Genomic DNA, 25,037 nt, shown 5'->3' on the forward strand with positions numbered 1-25,037 from the left:
AAGTTTAGTCCTAATAATCTTGGTTCTTTAACTTCCCCATTCTATCTCTCCATTAAACTCAGACAAAAAGATGTACAAAAACATAATATAAAGCATGACATAGACTTCTAATACTGTATTCTGACTCTATTCCTCATAGTATCATCTTTTTATACTGTTTTGTTTGTTTGTTTTATACTGTTTTGTTGCTGTCATTTTCCCTTATAAGACAAAAGTTATTCTATTGCAAAGGCTGTGTGGGTGTTGCACCGCTTTTTTAGATAATAGAAAAAAACTGTTCCATTCCTCTATGAATCTATTTATCGGGTTGTCTTTTACTTTTTCTGAAAGGTAAGCCAGTTCCGTATTTTCTAAAATTTTGTAAAACCATTCTTTTTTGCTGGGTGTTATTGCATTTTTCCAATGAGATGCTATCAATGTTCTTGCAACGGCAGAAGCATATAGAATTTTTTTTGTCATTTTTGGGGTATATCTGGAGTGGTTATACCTATAAGATATGCATTTGGTGTTTTTTGGGATTTAATATTAAGGATCTGTTCTATTTCTGAATGGATTTCACTCCAAAATTTTGCAACTTTATCACATTCCCACCAGATGTGATATCAACTTCCCACCTCCTCGCATCTCCAGCATAGGTTACTCGTGTTCTTATACATTTTTGAAAGTTTATACGGGGTAATGTGCCATCTGTAGAACATTTTATTAGGTTTTTAAAAATAGAATTACATGAAGTAAAGTTCCAGCTCATTTTCCATAGGCTTTCCCACTTTGTCGTCATTTTATTATGGCCTATGTCTTGTGCCCGGTATATCATTGAGGATTTGGTTTGTTTTTCCATCACTGTCCAATCTAACAATAATTGATAAGCCTTTGAGAGAGTTTTTCCTTGGAGTTTATTACTTCCTTTTCAAATTCAAATCCTATTTTAATGTCCATTTTGTATCTCTCAAAGAGTTGATGGTATGTAAACCAGTCATTTACTATTTTCTTCAGCTTTTCATATGGCTTTAGTTCTAATTTGTTGTTGTTTTTCCTCCAGCAGAACTCGGTAAGTCGATTTCTAGCATTCTTTTTACACAAGAGTGTTCCACAATGGTGGCTTTTTGATCAATAATGCTACCATGCCGCGCTAAATTTCATTCACACCCGTGGCTGTGGTGTGACCCAACAAGAAACAGCTCTGTACACATCACTGCTCGACCCACCTTACCCACACATGAGTCACTGCTTGTTATACCAAAATAGGGTTTAAATTACCTTGACAATTATTCTAGCTGGCACAGGAACCATCTGTGTCAAGTATGTCTTGTTTATACAGCAGAATAAGATTTGGAAAGATGTTCTGAATCCTTAAACCAAAAGCCTTGCCAAATGCTGAGCCTAGTCTCTTTATCGCAGACTTTCAAAACATTTGCAGCAAGAAAAGAAAGTAATCGCTGCCGGGAAGCAATGCTTATTTAAAAGACACCATTAAAAACTGTTCAGTGAAAGGTGAAAGGAAATTAATTATAGCAGTGGCTTATCTCACAGTGACTGCAAGCCTGGAGAATTTTCTCTAGGAGTGACATTTTAAATCCAGGACATTTGATAAAATAAGAGAATCCTATGCCCTTCCTCTGTTCCCTCTCCTTCAGATAGTTCTTCTTTCCCCTAAGGATTATGGGATGACTTGTGCGAACTGTTAAAGGAGTTAATTAAAGACAGTTGGATGAACTGTCGTTTTTTTAAAAAAATAAAAAAACCTTTTGTAAAAACAACACACACACACACACACACACACACACCCCACCCCATTAAAAGTAATTTAGCACAGGAAACCAATTCCTGCCGCTGGGATTCTATCTTAATCATTAACATGGCACCCTTATAAAAGCTACAGGATAACAAGAGTCTTCAGAGACATATAGTTAAAATCCTGCAGATGGTTGAAGGGCAGAAAATCCAAAGCAATCCCAACCCCTGAGCAAGAATTAACCTTACCCTCACCTGTGTCAGCTTTATTTTATTTTATTGCACATTCCTGATAGCTAGTACAGGTAACACATTGCAGAAAAGCCTTAAAGGATAATTATACAATTATACATTCATAAGCAGCAGCATCGAATGGGTTTCTACTTCACTCTTTCACTGGCTCCCCTGGCTCTCCCATTTGTAAAAAAAAAAAGTACAATTTCTAAAAGCTGCATGTTTTTCTTATTAACTTCTCATAATCACTTCTTTGGCAGCAAAAAACTAATTTCTTCAGAATGTTCGTTTCCTGAATCCATCTCTACTGCTCTCTAGAAAACCACTTGTCACAAATTGAGGGTTAATCATTGTGCACATCATTGTATATATGTCCTGTGTCCATTCTCCAGTGATTATAATGACTAATGATGAGATTCAGTACAGTTTTCGTTTTGCAAACAGAAAATCAGCATTGAATTCAAACTTAGAAACCCCCAATCCAAACCCCAACATGGATCCCATGAGTCTATCAGATCATTTTATACATGAAGCAGCACCTCTGAAGTTTATTGCTTGGAGAGTCATTAGAGGCACTTGTTTTATTTGCTCTGTCTCTGTATTAACAGTCGGTGTCTGCATCTGCAATCACAGCCAGGATGCTAAAATAGAAAGAGCAGAGCAAGATGCAATGTATCTGGCGCATCAGGGCTGCTACAAAGGGAAGATGGCAGGAGCAGAGGAGGTGTGTTCCTTGGTCTCATCGCTTCCCCTCGCTACCTCCAAAAGCATTCAATGGCCATGAGGTTGAAGAGTGAATATATATATATATATATATATATATATATATATATATATATACAAATTTATTCTTCAAAAATCACATTTCAAAATTAAAAGTAAGCAAGTTTATAAAAAGCACAAAAGTTTTTTGGGGACGGCAGGGTGGGCTTTAAAAATATTGGTGTCAAGGACTTGATCTTAAGAGCACTTGGCAATCTTCTTGGCCATGCTGCCTGTCACCTTTTGATGATCAAGCTGATCAAGTTTTAGCCTTTTTAGCATCTGTTTGAAATCCCCCCCCCCCCTGAGCTGGAGACTTTGTGTCTTGAGAATATGTTGCTCCACAAGTGATTGAGGGTGTTCTCCTTCTCTCTTAAACAAGCTCCAAGACAGACCACGTTATTCTTGGACACTTGCAATTTTATTTCCAGTGACAGTGGTGTAGTCTCTCTTTTCTGGAAATTGCTTCTCAGTTCACTTACGCTGTTTTCTAGGTCTTGGATTCTCAGCTTCAGACTCTCTTCCTCTTCCTCTTGCTGCCTCGCCACCTCTGCCTCAAGAGCTTCAAACTGGCAGGTTGTGATATTATCCCGCTCCCGGAGCTCACATACCAATTGTTCTTTATCAAATTGCAGGTTTTGAACCTGCAATTTGAGGATCTCTTGGCCCTTGAGGGCATTAGCCAACAATTCAGAGAGCGCTAAAGATTCTTCTAGAATCTGCAGGTACCTGGACTCCTCTGCTGATGCAGAAGCAGGTGGTCCCTAGGATCTCCGTCCTTAGCACTTTCTCTTCCTGTTGGTTTTCCAGAGTCAAACTCGCTCAACGTAACCAGCTGCACAGAAATAAAACTCTTCAATGTATATAACAAAATAACGAGAGTATATTCATATAGTAACGACAAATTAAGAGCGGCACAGTGGGTAGAAGTCCCACAAAACTAGTTCATACATAAAGTCCCAAATGTTCAAAATGTGTACTGTTTCGGTCTGCTTGTAGCCTCTGTATATTCAAAGGGCCAACAGGTTTGCAAAGGAAAGTTTGTAGCAGTTCCACAAGTCCCACAAACAAGGATTTCTGGAATAGTCATCCTGTTTCGCCCATCTGGGCTTCTTCAGTGGTACAAGCTTCTATATAATATAAATGAATATAATACAGTATTTTAACATCCTTATCTCAAAACACCCAAACACACAAACAATGTAAGCAATCGAACCAAAGCGTACATACTATATAATGTTCAACAAGATCATGATTCTAATGATCAATTGTTTGCTAGCATAAAGTAACATTGCTGTGCTCTCCAGTTATATAGACAGTAACATCATACAAATAAATTCAGGTGATGGCAATTTACAAATCCAGAGTTGCTTTCTTAAAGTGACCCACACAGCCATACTGATATGAAACCATGGATGATTATTATCTATCTAAACATAGGTACTAACTCAGGCATCCCCAAACTGCGGCCCTCCAGATGTTTTGGCCTACAACTCCCATGATCCCTAGCTAACAGGACCAGTGGTCAGGGATGATGGGAACTGTAGTCCAAAACATCTGGAGGGTCGAAGTTTGGGGATGCATGTACTAACTCATAAGAAACAACTGTAATCAATTTCAGTGTTTAAACCTGAGGGATGTAAAGAATTCAGTAAGAAAATGAATTAGTCACAGCCATGTTCAAATATATGAAAGGATGTCATATGGAGGAGGGAGAAAGATTGTTTTCTGCTGCTCCAGAGAAGCGGACACGGAGCAATGGATTCAAACTTCAAGAAAGAAGATTCCACCTAAACATTAGGAAGAACTTCCTGACAATAAGAGCTGTTCGGCAGTGGAATTTGCTACCAAGGAGTGTGGTGGAGTCTCCTTCTTTGGAGGTCTTTAAGCAGAGGCTTGACAGGCATATGTCAAGAATGCTTTGATGGTGTTTCCTGCTTGGCAGGGGGTTGGACTGGATGGCCCTTGTGGTCTCTTCCAACTATGATTCTATGATTCTAGTCTCTTTTTGCATAAGGATTTTTCTAGCCTGCTCTGTGGGTCCCTGATATGTCCAAATCACACAAAAAACCCGTAATGTCCTCATCTGAATGAGATGCTTGAATAAAATGTTGTGCCAGAGGAGCATCTGTTACACTATTCCTAATTCTAGAACGGTGTTCTGAGATTCTTAATTTAATAGGTCTGAGAGTATGACCACATATAACAATTCACAGGGACATCTAATAACATAAATTACATGTGATGTAGCACATGTGGCAAAAGCCTGTAAAACAAACTTAAAACCTGCTTTGTTCGTAAACCTGTAATGCATATTTGCAAGAGGTGCAATGACCACACCTAAAAAATCCCCATGGGGGACTAGATAAAGTACATTGCATAAGCATGGGTTTCAAATCTGTGTGTACCAATATATCTTTGAATGACTTAGTGGGATGTTTAGCAAACATAGGGACTGAGTCACATCCAGGGATGTCTTTTAGTATATGCTAAAAGACTTCTAATAATTTTTGCTAAAAGTCTTCTAATAATTTTCTCAATTTCCGCCACTCCAAAGCTGTCCTTACCGCAAGCTGTCCTTACCGCCGCCGAGAACATCCTCCTCGCACAGGCCACTGATGAGCTGCCCACAAGACAAGCCACCAAGAATGAAGATATTTTCAAATTTTTGAGCGCCAAAAATCCACAGACCTTCAGCATAGTAACTGAGCATGGGAATATCAAATTGATATAGCAAAAAACAACAACAAAAAAACAAAACAAAAAGCAGAACCCTCTTTATGTACGCAACCATAGTGGCGAGGATTTTAATAGCAAAAAATTGGAAAGGTGATGTAATCCCCACAAAAAACTGATTAGCAAGCAAAGATGATAGAATATTCAGAACTTGCAAGGACGACTGGGAGAATAAGAGGAAATACTAACCGGAAATTTAGTAAAGATTGGACAATGTTCAAAGAGTATCTTAAAAAGTACTGTAATAACACAAATCTCCTGACAGATTTGGATTGAATATTGAAGTTTAAGGAAATTATAAAGAATCCCCCTCCCCGATAATTAACTGAAAAGAATAATAAAAACGAAGTGCATATAGACTAGTAAGGTACAAAAAGCACAATGAGGTAAATCTGAAGTTAAAGGGTATGTAATGTCAAATGAGGTGGTGTTAGTCAGTGTCTATGGTCTGTTTATTTTTTGGTTTACATTCCGTGTAAATTGCTTTGCAATAAAGAATCTTTTTTTAAAAAAACCGGAGCATGCAAAACCTCCCTGAGCACATGTGAGAAGGGGAAACAGGGAGACTTGCTCTAAATTCCAGAGCCCTCGGTTGAGAAATATGTTTGAAAATGCTATAAAGGTTTCCATCTAAGCAGTAGTGGGGGGGGGGGAGACATTGTTTATCTTGTGTGCTCTTATCTCTGCAGACACTCATATAATTCTATTCCTATCACCAAGACTCTTTATCAAGAAAAAGATGAAGGCAACAGAAGACAGAAACTGGTTAGTGTGGTCTGTTTTCAGAAAAGCTTCTGGTTGGCTGCAGGTAAAGCTGTTGAGTTTTTCTCCCCTCACGGCACCCTTCAGCCCATGTGGAGACAGTAGAGGGAAATGTGGTGGCATCTCATTTTTACATTTAGATGCAGAATCCCCTCTATTGAACATGGCCCAAAGAACACACAGCTGCAGTGCAGAAAACGCAGGTCCGGGGGAAGGAAATGTAGAAAAACCTTACTTTAATCTTTATACTAGATCATAAGTGTAATTCAGGGTCACAAGGCTGAAATATAGTCGACATAATCTGCTAGAACTTCAGGGGCAATGCAGAGCGTTCCACTGTTTTGCAAACTGCCTGCATGTGTGTCCAAACCTGTGCATAGGAAAGAGGGATGAAGAAATAGAAGGAAACCACATGTGGGTGCTGTGCTTGAGGTAGATTGAGCCCTTAGAATTTAAGGGTCTATTCCACATGGTTGCAATCCAATGTCTCCTGCTTTGATGACTCAACAGTATTTCGCCCAGCTGATATCACAGCAAGCAAATAGGACTGAAACAAATATTCAGAATTCACCAGCAATCTCACCACTCAAATTGCGAATGTGACACTTTGAATTTCAAACTTAAATTTACATTCTAAATATGAAATGCCTCCAAATAACAGAGTTCCGTGCATGCTAGTTATCAAATACAGTGAAACACTGGATACTAATTGTTATGAAAAATGTACCCCAAAATGCGTTGCCTTTTAAGAAGGACAGACGCGGGTCGGAAGCTCCAAAATTTGCACTAAGTTCAGCTCCGCCGGGAAAATGACAGAGACCACACGATGCTGTCAGGAAAAACAAACTGATCCCTTTATTGCAGAATGCAAAGCTACAGCTGTAGGGTCCCTGCCTCTGGAAAGAATGAAGGAACCCCGGGAAATGGTAAAGTCCCCTTATATACCCTCCTGTTCCTGCATGGAAATCTCTGGACTGGGACCATTTGCAGTCGTTTGCGGTCATCAACAGCTATCAGTCAGTCAATCACCCATTTCCACCACCCTTCTGAGTGATCCCCCCTCCCCATCCCCACCCCTTCTCTACATAAGTGCCTGGAAACTTCCATTTCACTGTATCTGAAGAAGTGTGCATGCACACGAAAGCTCATACCAAAATAAAAACTTAGTTGGTCTTTAAGGTGCTACTGAAGGAATTTTTTTATTTTACTTCGATCCAGACCAACACGGCTACCTACCTGTAACCTTTCAGATGGGGAGATGTCAATCGCTCTTCCCCTGTCGTTGATGGCATTTCCCTTTGTTTGGCAGGAGGGGCAATCAGTCGAGATGGGTGCAGAGGTGGGGCAGTTCCTGGCAATTTCCGTGGGGTGGAAGTCCACCCGGCAGGTGTTTTCCTCCAGGCCATGGAAGGGTGGGCTACGTTGAGGATGGCAATTTATTTGAATAAAGTTGTTCCAGCTAATCCCTCTATTGTCCATGTGTCCTTGAATGGGTATAGGGTGGTAGTAGGGCAAGGTTCAGGTGGGTTGGGATCATACAGGGTTCATACAGAAAATATACCTGGAAAACATACCTGTTTGGGCGGAAAATATACCTGGAAAACATACATGTTCTGGGCGGAGGGGAGGTGGAGAGGGGAAATGTGTGAGTTTATGCTAACTGTTGTGCATATGCAGATCCTTAAGCCTTCCTTCAGGCAGGGTCGCGTCCTAGCGGGAGGGGTGGGGAGACAGGGAAGATGGCATTGAACAGGATTCTGGGTATTGCAGCTGTCAAATTCTGTCACCCCTCTCTGTTCATTAATAATGGTGTCCTGCAATCCCCCCCAATATGATTTTATAACACTAATAATAATAATAATATAATAATAATAATAATAATAATAATAATAAATTTATTATTTATACCCCGCCCATCTGGTTGGGTTCCCCCAGCCACTCTGGGCGGCTTCCAACAAAACATTAAAATACAGAAATCCATCAAACATTAAAAGCTTCCCTAAACAGGGCTGCCTTAAGATGCCTTCTAAAGGTCTGGTAATTGTTATTCTCTTTGACCTCTAGTGGGAGGGCATTCCACAGGGTGGGTGCCACTACCGAGAAGGCCCTCTGCCTGGTTCCCTGTAACTTGGCTTCTCGTAGCGAGGGAACCGCCAGAAGGCCCTCGGTGCTAGATCTCAGTGTCCGGGCAGAACGATGGGGGAGGAGACGCTCCTTCAGGTATACTGGACCGAGGCCGTTTAGGGCTTTAAAGGTCAGCACCAACACTTTGAATTGTGCTCGGAAACGTACTGGGAGCCAATGAAGGTCTTTCAGGACCGGTGTTATGTGGTCTCGGCCACTCCCAGTCACCAGTCTAGCTGCCGCATTCTGGATTAATTGCAGTTTCCGGGTCACCTTCAAAGGTAGCCCCATGTAGAGTGCATTACAGTAGTCCAAGCGGGAGATAACCAGAGCATGCACTACTCTGGTGAGACAGTCCGCGGGCAGGTAGGGTCTCAGCCTGCGTACCAGATGGAGCTGATAAACATCTGCCCTGGACACAGAATTGACCTGCGCCTCCATGGACAGCTGTGAGTCCAGAATGACTCCCAGGCTGCGCACCTGGTCCTTCAGGGGCACAGTTACCCCATTCAGGACCAGGGAGTCCTCCACGCCTGCCCGCCTCCTATCCCCCAAGAACAGTACTTCTGTCTTGTCAGGATTCAACCTCAATCTGTTAGCCGCCATCCAACCTCCGACCGCCTCCAAGCACTCACACAGGACCTTCACCGCCTTCACTGGTTCTGATTTGAAAGAGAGGTAGTACATTCCAACAACCATGTTAATGCCATTGTATGTCAACCAGCAATGACTTGTGATGGGGACAGAAGGGTAGAAGCAGTGGCATCCTCCTGGCAGTGATCAGGATGAGGTCAGGTAATGATAGCAAGATCAGAGTAGCTTTGGGGTGGCAGTGGTGACCAACCTGGGACTCAGTGGTGTCCAAGCTTTTTCAGAGAGGGCCAGATTTGATGAAGAGGCTTGACAGGCATATGTCAAGAATGCTTTGATGGTGTTTCCTGCTTGGCAGGGGGTTGGACTGGATGGCCCTTGTGGTCTCTTCCAACTCTATGATTCTAAATGAAGGGCCGTGAAGGCCGACCAAAGGGTCGGATTGAAGTTGTTGAGTCATAGGGGCTGGATTAAATTGACCGGCGGGCCGGATTAGGCCCCCAAAACAGACTTTGGACATGCCTGCCTTAGACAGATCTCCCCAACCTAGTACTGCTTCACACTGCCCCATGCCTTTTCTGATGAACACACCTAAATAAAACTTCAACCAGCAAAGACGGTTGAAGGTTTACCTAACAAGTAAACTAAACTACAACTCTCATTTAATGCTGAGCCAAAGTAGCTGAACAAAGTGTATGAAAAGCTTTCCTTTTCTGAGAACTCCCCACCCCCACCCTGCACACAGGGACTGTAACAGCTGCTTACTATTCTAAGCAGCAATCAATAGTATTACCCTGGGTTTGTTTTCAAGAAAAATAATCTCTGCCTTTACTGCAAACATGACTTTGAACAGATCTCTCAGGATTAAACTGGCATTTTGAAAGGTGTACATGCCTTGGTTTGGTTCCTCCAAAACAACATAATGACAGGGGAAATGTTGCCAAAAGTTGATAGCTAGCTATCCTCAAAAGAACACAGAGAGAACCATAGTACACACCTGTCTTCAGAGATACAGTAGAGAAGAGCTAGTTCAAAGTCACTCTTTCTCAGTGGTTGCTGTGTTTTTTGATCATGTGACTACCGTAAGTATTTTTGCCCAAGGCCAAGCGCATGATTGAACCCTGCTGGATCAGAGCAAAAGCCCATCTAGACTGGCATCCTGTTTTGACCCTGGCTGATGACATGCCTATGAAAATCTCATAAGCACAAGAACACTCATCTCACATCTGAACCCAGTAATTCATTTTTCATTTGTCACTGAGGCCTAGAACTTCATCTCTTGCATCCACTGTTTCGTCCAATTCTTCAGACTCTCTTCCTGAGAAACTTAACTCAGGTGCAGGGATCTGTCTTACTCAGCAAAAAAACAGATGCAAAGAATGAACATGAATGTATGAAGTTACTTTACCCTGAGTAAGAACATGGGAACATTAACTCTTACTGGCAACAACTTCCTAAACCTACAAGCAGGGTTCCCTTCCATCACCTACTACTTGTGATTTTTAACTGGAAATGCTAAGGGTTGAATCCAAGACATACTACATGAAAAACATATGCTATGTTAATGAGTTATTGCTTTTCTGGGATTCTTCATGAGGTTGTGAGGATGAAATGGGGAAGGGGGGGGAGGAAAACAGCAACAACTATGTATGCCACCTTAAGCTCCTTGGCCAAGCTAGCATGGCCAAGGGCCAGAAACTATGAGAGTTGTAGGCCCGCAGTATCTGGACAGGCCACAGGTTCACTGCCCTTGTTCTAGACCAGGGGTAGGCAATCTAAGGCCCAGGGGCTGGATGCGGCCCAATCGCCTTCTCAATCTGGCCCGTGGACGATCCGGGAATCAGCGTGTTTTTACATGAGTAGAATTTGTCCTTTTATTTAAAATGAATCTTTGGGTTATTTGTGGGGCCTGCCTGGTGTTTTTACATGAGTAGAATGTGTGCTTTTATTTAAAATGCATCTCTGGGCTATTTGTGGGGCAAAGGAATTCGTATATCTTCTTTTTCAAAATATAGTCCGGCCCACCACATGGTGTCTGAGGGACGGTGGGCTGCCCCACGGCTGAAAAAGGTTGCTGACCCCTGTTCTAGACTATCCCAATTACAGCAAAGGTACAATATGATAGACTAGGCAGGATGACGGGAATCAGAGCTTTCTTTTTCTGCTATTTCATGGATCAAATTTCCCCGTCCCATTATGGTTTTTTTTGGGGGGGGGGATATGAAAGAAAAAAGATAGACCTGTTGCACTGGTTTTGTTTCCCTCATGGAGGTAACAGCAACTTGGTCAGGAAAATGGTGTGGGGGAAAAGTTCAGTGTTTCCATTGAAACATGTAGTTTGGCCCCATCATCCTGTGGTTCAAAATCATGTCCTCTTATCCAGTCTTGCCCTTATGATACCTTTCGTAAACCTTCAATGCACCCTACTTTACAGGGCTACCCTATTCAAGAAATATGGCCCACTGACTTCAATGAGAGCTCCTCATAGATAAGTGAGTATATGATTGCAGCCTAAATATTTTTCATTTCTGACCTGGTGGATGATTTCTTATATGAAAGAACTACCGTAAATCATGTCACAAGAACATCAAGGGGCTCACATGAACTGGCAAATTTTGTGCCCCATAATCATTTCCAAAGCCCAGGCAGCTTGGAATAAAATGGAAATATTAAAAGCTATCAAAGGAGATTATGTGGACTAGAGAGAGCTTTCATGGCAAAATGGGAGCTCAGAAAATGAAGAATATCATAAATCTTGCAGACAACTACCTCCCCCCCCCAAATCCCGTGTGTAAGGTGGAAAGGACTCCCTTGTTCCATTTGCATCTGCACACCGGTCTCCATACAGAATTGCACCTAGAAGTCAATTTCCCACACTGTGAAGGCTGGTGTTGCATATCAGGTAATTTAAAATAAACAAGAAGTGAATGAAGCAGAACTTACATTTACCCCCAGTTTGTCCCTCCACCGCTATCATTGCTTGGCTCCGTTTAAAGGGAATGATAGCTATGGAACATGCAAGCAGCAAATAACAGCTAAGGAATGTTTAGAAACAGTATATAAAACAAAGCAGAAAAGAACCTGATGTAGCCACAGCTAGGGTGGCCACTTGTGCAGCACCAAAAAGGAAGAGAGGCATCACCCTCAAAGGACAAAAAGGGCACATAAGATCCTATATGATGAATATGTAGATCCTATATGATGAGTATGGTCGCCGATTTAAGGGGAAGGAATGGGCATCATTGAAATATAAATTATACAGTATTGTTTTATTGGATGGTGTTTTGTTTTTAATATTGTGGGCACCCCTTTGGTATTCGTTTTTGTACATGAAAAGCAGTACATAAATATTTTAATGAAATAGTGGTAATTAATCAATCAATCAATCAATTAATTTGTATTGCTATCACAGGGAAGGCTAACCAGTCTCCTCTCCAGATGTGAACTTTGGATGTGTGGCATCAAGACTCCTGCTCTCTCTTTTAAGGATTCTTTAAGACAGACCTCTATTGAGTCTGGCAACCCTAAACACCTTCCATCTCTAGTTGATGAATATATAGAATTATTTTTCCTTTGAAGTTGGGGCATATCTTTGCTGTGCGTTAATAAGGTAGAAAGCCAGTGTGGTATAGTAGTTAGAGCTTTAGACCAGGGCCTGGAGACAGGGTTCAAATCCTCAGCCATCCATAAAACTCACTAGGTGACCTTGGGGCAGCCACTGTCTGATCTACCTCATAGGGTTGGTGTGGGAATTAAACAAGAAGGGGGAGAACCATGTATGCCACCTCTCCTTGGAGGAAAATATTATTTGGTGCTACCATTACAACCACAACATTCCTGTTCTCCTAGGAACCTAATAAACTGCACTTGATAGGTCAAAATATCTAATTAATGGAAAAATCATGCTAAAGAAGTTCAGGTGGGCAAGTGAGAAGAAAGCAGTGTAAGTGCAGTGCAAAGGTTTAAAAAAATCCAATTACTGCAGGAATAAAGAGGCAGTAGAGAAGAAGCAATGTGATCCAGTCATTAAAGATCTAAAAGGCTGCATAGTAAAAAAAAGAAAGAAAGAAAGAAAAGTAAATTGGATTTGGTTGCACTTTTTATTGATTTTGTTTTGCTGAAGTCATCCTGCAGAGCTTGGCTTCAGTTGGGGAAGAAAAGCAGAAAACAAAACATTTTGACTGGTTTTACTCGGGCAAGTACTTACCTGGAAGAGTGTTATACTCTGAAAGCAGCCTGACCAGCCATTTCTTGAACATGTGAGGGAATTATTTACCTTTAGATGCTGTTGCAGCTGAAGTACACAAAGAAAAAGAAAGGTCGAGCCCAAGTGGTAATAAAGTGTGAAATACTAGCAAATTGCAGAACATATCGCAAAACATTAAAATCCACTGACAAACTTGGATCTCACATACATCTGAGACACATGCATCAGTTACCTACCTTTTACCTATACTCACAAAAGAATTTTACATATGGAATTCAAGAGTTTGTCACTCCTTTTTTATGGCATTGCAATGATATGTTCCACATGTTTATCAATACAATTTGTATCCTCCTCATCCTTCAACTATTAGTGAACACTGACCTGCAGCATCCCATTTTAGCTTCATTATAGCCCTGTTAAGACAGTTAAGGCTGAGAGAGTGTGACTGATAGAATATCACCCAACAGGCTTCATGGCTGAGTTGAGATTTGAGCTCTGATTTCCCCAGCCAGGTCCATCACCTGAGTCATTCCATCACACTGACTCTTGGTGTCCCAAGTTTTAGTCTCAATCTGTGGTTTCTACTTTTCATTTGTGTATCAGAACTATGATTTAACCACACACAGCCTCATTAGTCCCACTGAAATCAGGTACTACTACTACTACTACTAAGAATGCTGTATTTTAAGTATAGATCACCCTTCATTTAAAATCACAGAACAGTTTACAGGGCATATGTCAATAGTTGGGTCATTTCCCACTTGGACTTCTGGGATAGGGTTCTTGAACGGATAAATTTATATCCATTTTAAAACACAAGACTCCAAAAATACCTTCTCCCATGCAAGTCATAATGGCTGTGAACTATCTCCAGTATCAGAAGTTCTGATATACCAGTTGTTGAGAAGCATGAGTGGAGTGACTGCTCATATATATTCTCTTAAATTGTCAGCAAAATCAGAAAATGTGAGTGAGGAGACATCTGTTAGTAGATTTCCCTCACTGGTAGCTCCAAAGAGTTCTTGAGATTAGTTGTATTGGTATAAATCATAAAGTCCCACAACACATTGCGAAAAAGTTCTGGATCTTCCAAGCCTCTGGAAACTTTTATATATTGTGGGTTATCTTTTCTGGAACTGCAAGGTCCACACAGACTATTTACAAATCTGACTTCAGCCCAAATCTGCCAGCTTCCAAATGAGAAGGTCTGATCAAGTGCCTATTTGAGAGGTTAAAATTTTCCTTGGAAAACAGTCCTTGTTGAAATTTGAAACACAAAAAGAACAAGTTAAAGAATGAATAAATGGACAAAATCAACAAACAAAACCCAATTGGTTATAATATGCGGGTGGAGCAGCGGAACATCTGTGAGAAAGGGGTTAAAATACACATTGTACTATGATTTAAAAGAGAATTTTTACAAAATGATTTATCATTGATACCTAACTCCTGAGAAGATATTTAGAATGTATTAAAATGCTCCAAATGCTTGTTGGAAGTGTCAAGAGCCTGAAGGAACATTATATCATGCCTGGTGGATGTGTAAAAAAGCTAAGAGATATTGGATACAAATACATACACTGAAACAGAGGATTTTGAAGGTTAATGTTCAACTGAACTGTTCCTGCTGAGACTTATGGATATATAGTTAGAAAGATTATGGGACTTTATTTCAAGATATGATTACAGCACAAAGATGAAGAGATTCATCATTACCTACCATGGATGAATGGTTGTTGGTGAAGTTGACGTGTTTAATCAGAGAAAAATCATTGTCAACTTTTACTAAAGATTGGAGGCTGCTTAGAGACCTTTTGTGTGAAAAAGAAAATGAACATAATACAGTATTTGGGTTTGAGGATTGAAGATAATATTGGTTTATAGAAAGTGGATCTGTGGGTGTTATCTTGGAGTGGATGTGTTGAATAATTTTTTACATATGGCTGACAGATGAAGAATGGGAAGTTCTTTTTCTTTTGTCTTAATCTGCTCCCCTCTTTCTGCTCTATGTTTTTATTTAGTTTTTTTTAGCCTTGATAAAAAATATATCTGATCTTAATCTTTTCATTCCCTCCAAACTTCAGCAACATTTCCAAACTACAGTACCTGCTGTAATACGTATTCCAGAGGAATTCATAACTATGCAAGGCAGGTTAATGCAACCATTTCTCCACCACTTTTCACCTTTTCCTATCACATTATGTATTTGTCATCTACAGCAATTTCCATTTTTAATGAGCACCACTTCTGGAAAGGGCAGATAGTGAACTGAATTTTAAAATATTGTGACTATGACAAGGAGTGAAGCTTCCAGGCTACCTGCTCAGCCTGGATTTCTTGGTGGTGGTAGTTTTCAATACCCTTCACAACAGATCACCAGATTAGCTATTTAATTTTCTTGGCACACACCATTTCCCAGCAAATTGTTCTGTTCTGCCAAGTCTCTGCAAGATTGAGTATGCATTTAGATGAATAATTTACAAGTCACCTCAATCAATATAAAAAAATTAAGTGCAGAGTACTCAAGTCCCCACAAGCAAAACTACCTCACCAAAGAAAATTATTAGCACACCTCTAGAGTCAACCATATAGATATTGATTATTTAATTATGTAAATAAAGCACAGCACACAAGTGAAGTTTAAAAATTAATCAGTGCAAATATTGTAGCTCACCGAGCTGCACATTTAAATATGTCATGGTACAACAAAAAATCATGTAGCTAGGGCAAGCTACTCAAAAAGGATTTGTGCAGCACTTGGACAACAGGCTAGTGACAAAGTTACGTTACCCTCTGCCATTCAGGATATACAGTTGTAGCTTGGTTTTCGAACAGCTTAAGTTTTCAAACATTTTGGCTCCCGAATCAGCAGGAGCTTCCTGTAGCCAATCAGAAACTGCGCTTTGGTTTCCGAATGTTTTGGAAGTCGAATGGATTCCGACTGCACTGGCTGCCAATTAGCTTGTGGGCCTAATTCAAAGTGCTGGTTTTGACATATAAAGCCTTAAATGGCTCAGGATTGCAATACCTCAAGAACTGCCTCTTTCCATATGAGCCAACCCAGACCTTGTGATCATCACTCAAGGCCCTTCTTCATGTGCCTCCTCCACTTGAGGTCCCTGAGGGTGGAAACACAATAATGGGCCTTGTCTGTTGTGGCTTTCCATTTGTGGAATGTTCTCCCCAGGGAGGTTGGCCTGGTGCCTTCAATATATATTTTAGGCACCAAGCAAAAACAGTCCTCTTCAACCGGACCTTGGGCTGATTAATATTCTACAGCCTTTTAAATGTGTCTGCAGAAAGGGGGAGTTATTGTTTTACTGTCTTAATTATTTACTTGTTTTTATCCTGTATTTTATTCTGTGAACCGCCCTGAGATCTTGTGATGAAGGGCCTTATATAAATCTAATAATAATAAGATACCACATTGCATGTCCACATCCCTAACAGCATCCCATTTCCAAGCATGTTGGTACCTTTGTACCGAATATCGTTTTGCAGAGGATGGGAAAGGAGCAAGCAAATTGAAAACAAGTGTCTGCTTGAAAAGCAAATATATTTATTATGCACTTTCATATACATAAGGATTTTTGCTTAATATAATACAAGAAATAAAATAAAAATTTTACAATGTGAAATTCAATGTACATTATAGGCTATTTACAATCCAATCCAGAAAAAAGTCTTAGCTGTGCACCATGTTATTTGAAGAGTTTCAATGGAGGATAACGAGCATGGACAGACATTTGCATAGCAGCATAGTTGACAAGAGAAAACGATGCTTTTAAGTAAAAACAAAGCCATTTCCCAATACTGATCATGACAAGGGTATCACTATAGTGTAAGATGTTAAGGTTTTGACAGGTAAATTTGCCATTCAATTCCCTTTTCAGGTGACTTTCCTGGCACACATATGGTGCAGATATTAATGCTCATCAGCCTTTTCCCTAGTCTCCAATTATGAATTGCGACACTTTCTTTAGTTTCCTCTAGGGATGACTTTGGATAATATAGGGAAAAGAAAGATGAAAGTAGGACCAGAGATACAGAGATTTGTGAAACGAGAAAAAAGGTAAGAAGTCTTGAATTCTGCTGCATTACAGCTGATCAGCCCTGCCAAGTCATGGCTTAGCAGAACTGAGCCACACACATCAATTCACAATTGCAAAGACACACAGACCTGCCAATAATTCAGGGTGCTTAGTTTTACCTTTTTTTGGGAGAGAGGCCACAAAAGCCAATATTATTATTTTTTTAAATCATACATTAAAGCAATGCGGAACAATCTCACACTCTTGTCAAATGGATATTTTTAAAGAGAGAAGAAACACATGCTGCATTCCTAAGCATTTCTGAAAATGTGCAGGAACTTTTATTTTGATTATCTGAAAGGTAGCACTTTTCAGCTGACCTTCCTATAGCTGGTGTCTGCGTTTGGGCATGTTACCACCAGCAGCTCTTTTAGAGACATTAAGATTATAGTCTGCTGAAAATCATGAAGACTTCTGCAATGCGTAGCCTTCTTGTGAAAGTGGCCAGAAATATCACCATCTAGTCACAAGGTACATACTGTAATTTAAAAACACACAAATAAACAAATAAATATAATCTCAGCAACAGCCGAGATCCAGAGAGAAAGACAGCCTTTAGGGATGTCTTTCTACAGATCAATACATCTAACATGAAAGAGCAGCCATATTCTTGTGCAGTGTTGAAAATATCCAGTACTTATGTTCAGAGCAAGTTGGGAGTAATGATTTGACACACTTACCAATCAACATTTTTACCTCTGTACTTAAGGTCAAGAATGGGGAACCTTTGGCTCTCCAGATATTAAGACTGCAACTCCCATCATTCCTGACCAAGATAGGCCTGATGGAGTGGGGGAGATAAAAGATCTGGCCTGCCAGACGCTAACAGTTCCCCACTCCTGTTTTACATGTAGAAGGGTCCATATCCAATCCCTTGTATTTTTAGAGAGGGGATGGGGAAACTTGGCTTCCATATGTTCTTGGACTACACACCATTGGCCGTGCTGACTGGGACTGATGAGAATGGGACATCTGAAGGACCAGAGGCTCCCCACCCCTGAGTTAAAGGATCTCTGTTACAGGGCTGGGAACATACAGTGCTGGACTTAAGGGACCTAAGACCTGATTCCATCTAGAGCTGTTTCATATGCTCATAAGCAAAACCAGATAAGTCACTTTGGGTTGCCCTGGGCAAGAGAAAGCGGCTAACAAATTTAAATAGTTACCATCATTTAAGTGGGAAGTATGAAAACTTGATGCTAAAGAACTGTTCCTTCATAAACCACCTCTAAAACAAGTAGCGGAGACAGGGCCCAATAAATGGCACCCCACCCCAGGCTGAAGGGAAGTACTGAAGTTAGCCAATACTGTCACAAGTTGCTCTTCTTATGAGAAACATTTGAACAACACAGAAAACCAACTGTACATTACAGCAATGCAAATGTGATGTTACGTGTACAGAAGAGTAGCTTGTGTTTTGAGTCAGTTTACATATTCAAAATCAGCCCTACATTACATGTTTGCTGTGGCTTCTGTTGCTTTACGCTCCCACGAGCAGATACAGAATGCAATGCATAAACCAGATTCTTCAGACTCAGACACTGATGTCTGGGACTGCAGTTGTGATTTCTGAGCTACCACAGGTGGTATCGATAACTGCTATGGCTGTTATCTGGGGATGGGCCAATTCACATTATCTATTCTCCATGCAGGAACGTGGGTGGCACTGTGGTCTAAACCACTGAGCCTAGGGCTTGCCGATCGGAAGGTTGGCAGTTCGAATTACAGCGACGGGGTGAGCTCCCGTTGCTCAGTCCCAGCTCCTGCCAACCTAGCAGTTCAAAAGCACACCAGTGCAAATAGATAAATAGGTACCGCTCCAGCGGAAAGGTAAACAGCATTTCTGTGTGCTGCTCTGGTTTTGCCAGAAGCGGCTTTGTCATGCTGGCCACATGACCCAGAAAAACTGTCTGCGGACAAACGCCGGCTCCCTCAGCCAGTAAAGCGAGATAAGCGCCGCAACCCCAGAGTCGTTCGTGACTGGACTTAACTGTCAGGGGTCCCTTTCCCTTTACTCTCCATGCAAATAGTACTCTCTGAGGATAGATGGGGTCTTTTATGTGGATTTTGATCATGGTGGACCCTGCAGCAAAATAAAAAAGTCTAAGGGCACCTAAAGTCCTACATCAAAAGTATGCCGCAACACTTCTAGAAGTGGGTTCAAATAATTAACAGGAACTCTAACTTGGGTCAATGGTGGAGGTGTTCCCTTAGTCTTTGAGGTGATATTGAAAACTCCTTGTCTGTTCGACTGTGGGCAGAGTTTCTTTTGCACATGAATGTAAAATAAATACAAGAAAGCATTGCTGTTTGTCACAAAGTCCACTGTGGCACATTTACACTGATCAAGCCTTCTGGAACCGAACTCAAATTTCTAGCTCTTAACAACTTTCCAGCTGTGTAAGTGGAAATACAATGTATCTTGTTCTGCTACTGAGGAAGAAAAGAAAGTGCTTATTCTGTGTAGTAAGTACAAAGTACACAAAATATTTTTTTTCTGAAGCACAGGAGGTTACATTTAAGAAGGCAGCCTTAATTTTTTTTCTTTAGGCACATTACAGTAATCAAGGTAACTGTACTGCAGTGATCACATTCGTAATTTTCAATGTGGTTCAACAGGCAAGACATGCTTTGATTCCAGCCCGGGTGACAAAACATTCCAGGCAGAAACTCTTCATTTTATTCATGGTGTCATGGAGCTGCCTTAAAAACAAAAACGAAACAAAACATAACATCGTTACATTCTAAGTAGATCATCTCAAAACTATGAATAAGCTGCTGTATGTGGCAATCTATGTGATGTACAGTCGTGATCACCGAAAATCTTGTACCTTAAATTTGCTAATGCATTTTCTTTTGCAGGGATCAAGTTTGAAATGATACACACTCAGGGTCCGATAGCATGTTATTATGCTGCTTCCAGAAACAGCACCATGCCAAGCGGTACAGCTTCATTAAGAATGGTAGCTTGGTCATTCAATATGAGATAAAATTCATTTTCTTAAAAAATATATGTGAAGCATACACACCAAATAACTCGTTAATTAATAATAATATTAATAATTATTATAATTTAAATGTACACATAGCATCCAGAAATTGGTCAGAGGTGGTTGACAAATTGGTGTGCCAGGCAGTTATCAGCCCTTGAGCGGAAACTGAGCTACAGGACCCCACACTTATTGTTGGGAGTTGTGCAGAGGCATTGGAGAGAAGACTACTGATATCAATGTGGATGTGATATGATGAGACTTACATGGGACGCCTCTGGCCTATTAACCCCATGAACATGTAAGGTAATTATTTGGCTGCCCCCTGCCTCCAATCCTATTTCACAATGTTGATTGGTAAGGACATGAGGTCTTCTCCCCCTTGGCTTTTGATGCCCACCTGCATTGCCACCCTGTTGAAAGTGCCTCACCTCTTACAATGGTGTTTCCTTCTTATAGTTGAAGCTTGGGTCATTCCCCTCAATTTGAAGTTTTAAGGCTTGCTTAAGGCTCAGCTCCGTCTCTGCAGAAGGATAGCCTTCCAAAACCTCCTGATGCCCTCGATCCTGTACTGTTCGTGGGACAGAAACTCTGCCAAGAAAAACCTGATTGTTCTGAAGGTGGTATTTTGGATTAGTCATTATTCCATTTCTCTTTTTCTGCTCCCCACTTTGTTGGTGGATCAGGAACTGCTGTTGAGATCGGCAAACTTCCTGATGGGCTGGAGGGACTAAAATTTTACACTGAGTGTCACTAGGCATTGATTTAAGGGGCACGCCGGCCCCACATTTGGCAACAGGTATCCTTTTATCAAACTGAGTCATTTCATATTCAAGGACTTTTGGTTGAGAGGAGGTGCTCTGTTTCACCTTTTTCCCAGCAGACCCGGATTTGTTGGAATTCTCCGTTTTCCCCGTTTTGCTGGCTTTTGTAGATTTCAAGCTGGGCTTCACCTGGCTCCATTCAAATTCACTGTTTGGCGAACTATGATTCTGACTTAAGGAATGAGTTGTGGAGGAAGGAGAAACAATAGACTGCCTACTTCTACTGCGGGGTAACGAATGCTGCTGTATTTGTTCCGTAAAGGACATACTGTGGAAGCTGTCGATCGGTACCGTCTGGGCAGTTGCTGTAGATGAAGTTGTGCGTAGAGAAGAGTTTTTTGAGCTTTTTAATGAATTATTGGATAAGGAGGACTTTTGCCGATCAACTGTCGAATCGGGAGATTCAGAAGGAGAACTAAAAGCATGAGCTGGCCCATTAGACAAGCCACGCAAAGCAGGCTGCATATCTCCCCCACCAGTGCTCCCCGAACTATTGGATTTTATGGTTAAGGATTGCATCTTTGAAGATGCCGATTGCAAAGGTTTTTGTTCCATTGTATGGACCGGAGAAGGAGTGCAGCCATTTAGAGTAGAAGCACCGTATTTTTCCAGTAATTTAATTATCTGCGTGTGTCCATTTTTTGCAGCTACGCGCATAGCTGTGCGCCCAAATTGATCCGCATGATTAGGATCAGCACCGTGCTCCAGTAATATCTGCACAACATCAATGTGCCCTTCTTGGGCTGCAATGCAGAGTGCAGTAGCACCCTGATTGCACGTATGGTCCACTAGGGCCCCACGCTCTATCAAAAGCTGAACTACTTTGACATGGCCCTGCCACGCGGCAGACTGCAAAGCTGAGCGTTTCTCATTGTCTGCGGCATTCACATCAGCATGGTACGTTATCAGCACCTGTACCATCTCCACATGGCCCTGCCAGCAGGAAACATGGAGCGCTGTCCTTCCTTCAGCATCACTGGCTTCGACATTTGCACCATTTTCTAAAAAATACTCAGCCATCGTTAGCTGGTTTTCTAGAGCCAAGATATAAAGCGTTGGCCGGCCATCAGCATCTTTGTAATTCACATCAGCTCCATGACTGAAGAGTAGCTCGACAATGTCTCTATGGCCTTCTAAAGCAGCAACACGGAGAGCATTTCTCCCATCATAGCCCCTGTGATCAATGTTAGATTTGTTTTCCAGCAAGGTCTGCACACAATCATAGTAACCTTCCTGGGCAGCCAATATGAAGGCTATGCGCCCGTCATTATCAATTTCATTTGTTCGAGCACCTTGTTCTATAAGTGCTTCACATATCAACCTGTGTCCTTCAAAAGCTGCCATGTGCAAAGGTGTCCATCCTGCATCGTCTCTATGATTCTCATCCAGCCCTCTATCCAGCAGAGTCCGTACTACTTCAACATTGCCTTGTGCAGAGGCTATACTAAGAACCGTCCGTCCTTCACTATCAATGCTATCCACAGCTGCCCCCCAAAACAACAGAGTATTTACAACTGATGCGTGGCCCATGGAAGCTGCAGCAAGAAGAGGGGTGCGGCCATTGTTGTCCGTATGGTCTACATCTGCTCCGCCTTCCAGAAGCAAATCAACAACATCTACATGTCCTTCGTAGGCTGCCACTAGCAGTGGAGTCATGCCATCTTTGTCACAATGGTCCACCTCGGCGCCCCGCTCAATTAAAAGGCTCACAACTGAAGCATGTCCTTTACTGGCAGGTACACAAAGAGCAGCAACGGAGAGGGCAGTCCTTCCATCCACATCCTCATGGTTTACCTCTGCTCCGTGGTCCAACAGATGCTCCACAATCTCTTTATGCCCCATGTATGCTGCTGCAATTAAAGCAGTTCTACCTTCATTATCTGCTTTGTTGACCTCAGCCCCATGTTGCAACAGATTCAGCACAATATCTTCATGGCCTCCCCAAGCTGCTGCTCTCAAGGCTGTCCGACTGTCAGCATCTGCACAGTCTACTTTTACTCCAGCATAGAGGAGTGCAGAAACCACCTCGGTATGCCCACCCCAAGCTGCCGATCGCAGGGCCGTCCACCCATCATGGTCCGTGTGATTTATGTTAGCACCACACCCAATCAAACAGTTGACAACTTTGGTGTGGCCCTGCCGAGCAGCTAGAGTAAGTGCCGTCTGCCCATGCGTGTCTTCAATCTCTAAATCTGCTCCTCTGGAAACTAGCAGATTGACTACATCAAGATTGCCACTATATGCAGCGTTAGCCAAGAGTGTTCTACCATTCGAGTCACACTGGTTTACCGAAGCACCATTATCCAATAGAGTTCGAATGGAATCCTCTCTTTCCAAAGCCTGCCGTACGATGCAAGATGTCCGATCATCCTCACTGTTGACATGAGCACCGGCTTTTACCAGCAACTGTAAAACTTCTTGTTCTTTGGGGATCAACGTTGACAAAGAGTCTTTGACAGGCGTACCATTCCAGATCATCCACAAAGCCAGTTCAGAGGTCTCCAGTTGCAAGTTGGAATCAATTAGGTGCAAAGCAAATTCTTGAGCCTCCAGAGGCGATAAATCCTTGGCTCGACAGGTGTAACTCATTGCAAGCATTCTGTGCCCTTCTGCTGCGTTGCACAAATATTTTTGTGTACAGTGCTTTACATCCAACAGCCATTCTGCAAAGCTGTAGTGAAAAAGGATCTTTGTGTTTCCGAGACCATCGACAAGAACCTTTGACAGAACATCTAGCTTGCGCTGGAAGTCCTCCATAGATAATGCCATGTTTTTGGTCCATACTGCATGGAACAATTCAACTGTAGTTAGTGGCCTGCAAGCAGCAAGGATTACATTCAGAATGGGTTGGACCTTTGCAAACTGTTTTCTCACAAAAAGTCTTTGACAAAGCCAAAGATAGAGGCCGTTGAGTGTCCCAGGGATATCACGGATTTCTCTTAACATGATAAAGTTTTCCACCACTCCATCTAGGACACGCTCGAGATACAGAAAACATCCACTGCTTTTAATGTGAAGCTGATTCAACATTTCTGCAGTTTCTTTTGTGAGATGTTGTCTCAGTGCTTCTTCTTGATCTAAGCGATGGAGAATATACTGTTGGACATCTTTCACGATGTAAGCCTTTCGGAGATCATCAAGGCTTATCTTTCGAAAGCCTATAAGAAAAAAGGATAGAGGGGAGGAAAGTAAGTTTTTCTGAAATTTAATTGCAAACAAGCTTACAATCACTCATTTTGTTTTTGTTTTTCTTAAGAGGGTCAAAACGTTATTCTCCTAAGAAAGTGATAGGGAGATGCCACTGAAAAGGTCTACCTAGTCACAAGAATGTAGTACATGTGTGTCATCTACATGTTGCTGAACCACTGCTCCCATCAGGCTCTACAAGCATGGACAATGACCAGGAATTATGTGAATTGTAGTTCACCAACATCTGGAGGGCCAAAGATTTCCCATATTTGATGTAGCAGAAGGACAGAATATGGTGTTTGATTTGAAGATATGAGCTCAGTGTTGCTGTTTGCCCTTGGAAATAGTGTCTGGTTTTGGCATTCCTCCCAGAACTTTTTTTTTTTCAGACTTAGAAAACATTACACAGTCTGCACGTACTTTTCTGGAACCAGTTTCAGAAGTAACAGCAAAATTTCAAGTGGATGAATTTAAGACTGCTTTTATATAGCTACTGCAATCTCAGCTCTCTTTTTGCAATCAACTAACTTCAGCTGTTCTGGTTAGTAATTTGCATACTGTTCCTGAGAGCCACCTAATCGCTAACGATCTGTGGGTTTCAACTTACGATGGTCAATAAGGCCAAATTATATTGTGGGTGAAAGCTGTTAAATGATCAACAGTCCACCCCAGTTTAAACCATGTATCCAGGGGGCTATAATAGTTGGGTTGCAATTGTTTTGAGTCACGTTTATTGTCTTTACAGCACTCTGGGATCAAAGTGCTCCACTTTCCAATAAACCTTCTTTTGGGGTAT

At 41.6% G+C, this 25,037-nt stretch overlaps 1 protein-coding gene across 4 annotated transcripts in view; it reads right to left on the reverse strand.

The window, feature by feature from the left end:
• Positions 1 to 16,689: 16,689 nt before the first annotated feature.
• The window catches only part of ANKRD50 (ankyrin repeat domain containing 50), a 45,018-nt gene continuing 36,670 nt past the window's right edge, over positions 16,690 to 25,037 (reverse strand). For all 4 annotated transcript variants that reach the window (XM_035112182.2, XM_060278586.1, XM_060278585.1 and 1 more), the window contains exons 4-5: positions 20,660 to 24,210; positions 16,690 to 19,941 (exon numbers count right to left, since the gene is read on the reverse strand). In XM_035112182.2, coding sequence (XP_034968073.2) covers positions 20,663 to 24,210 — 3,548 coding nt within the window. In that variant the 3' untranslated portion in view covers positions 16,690 to 19,941; positions 20,660 to 20,662. The remainder of the gene's footprint in view (positions 19,942 to 20,659; positions 24,211 to 25,037) is intronic.

Source organism: Zootoca vivipara, chromosome 9, assembly GCF_963506605.1.
Source record: "Zootoca vivipara chromosome 9, rZooViv1.1, whole genome shotgun sequence".
In the NCBI taxonomy this organism is placed as follows: Eukaryota; Metazoa; Chordata; class Lepidosauria; order Squamata; family Lacertidae; genus Zootoca; species Zootoca vivipara.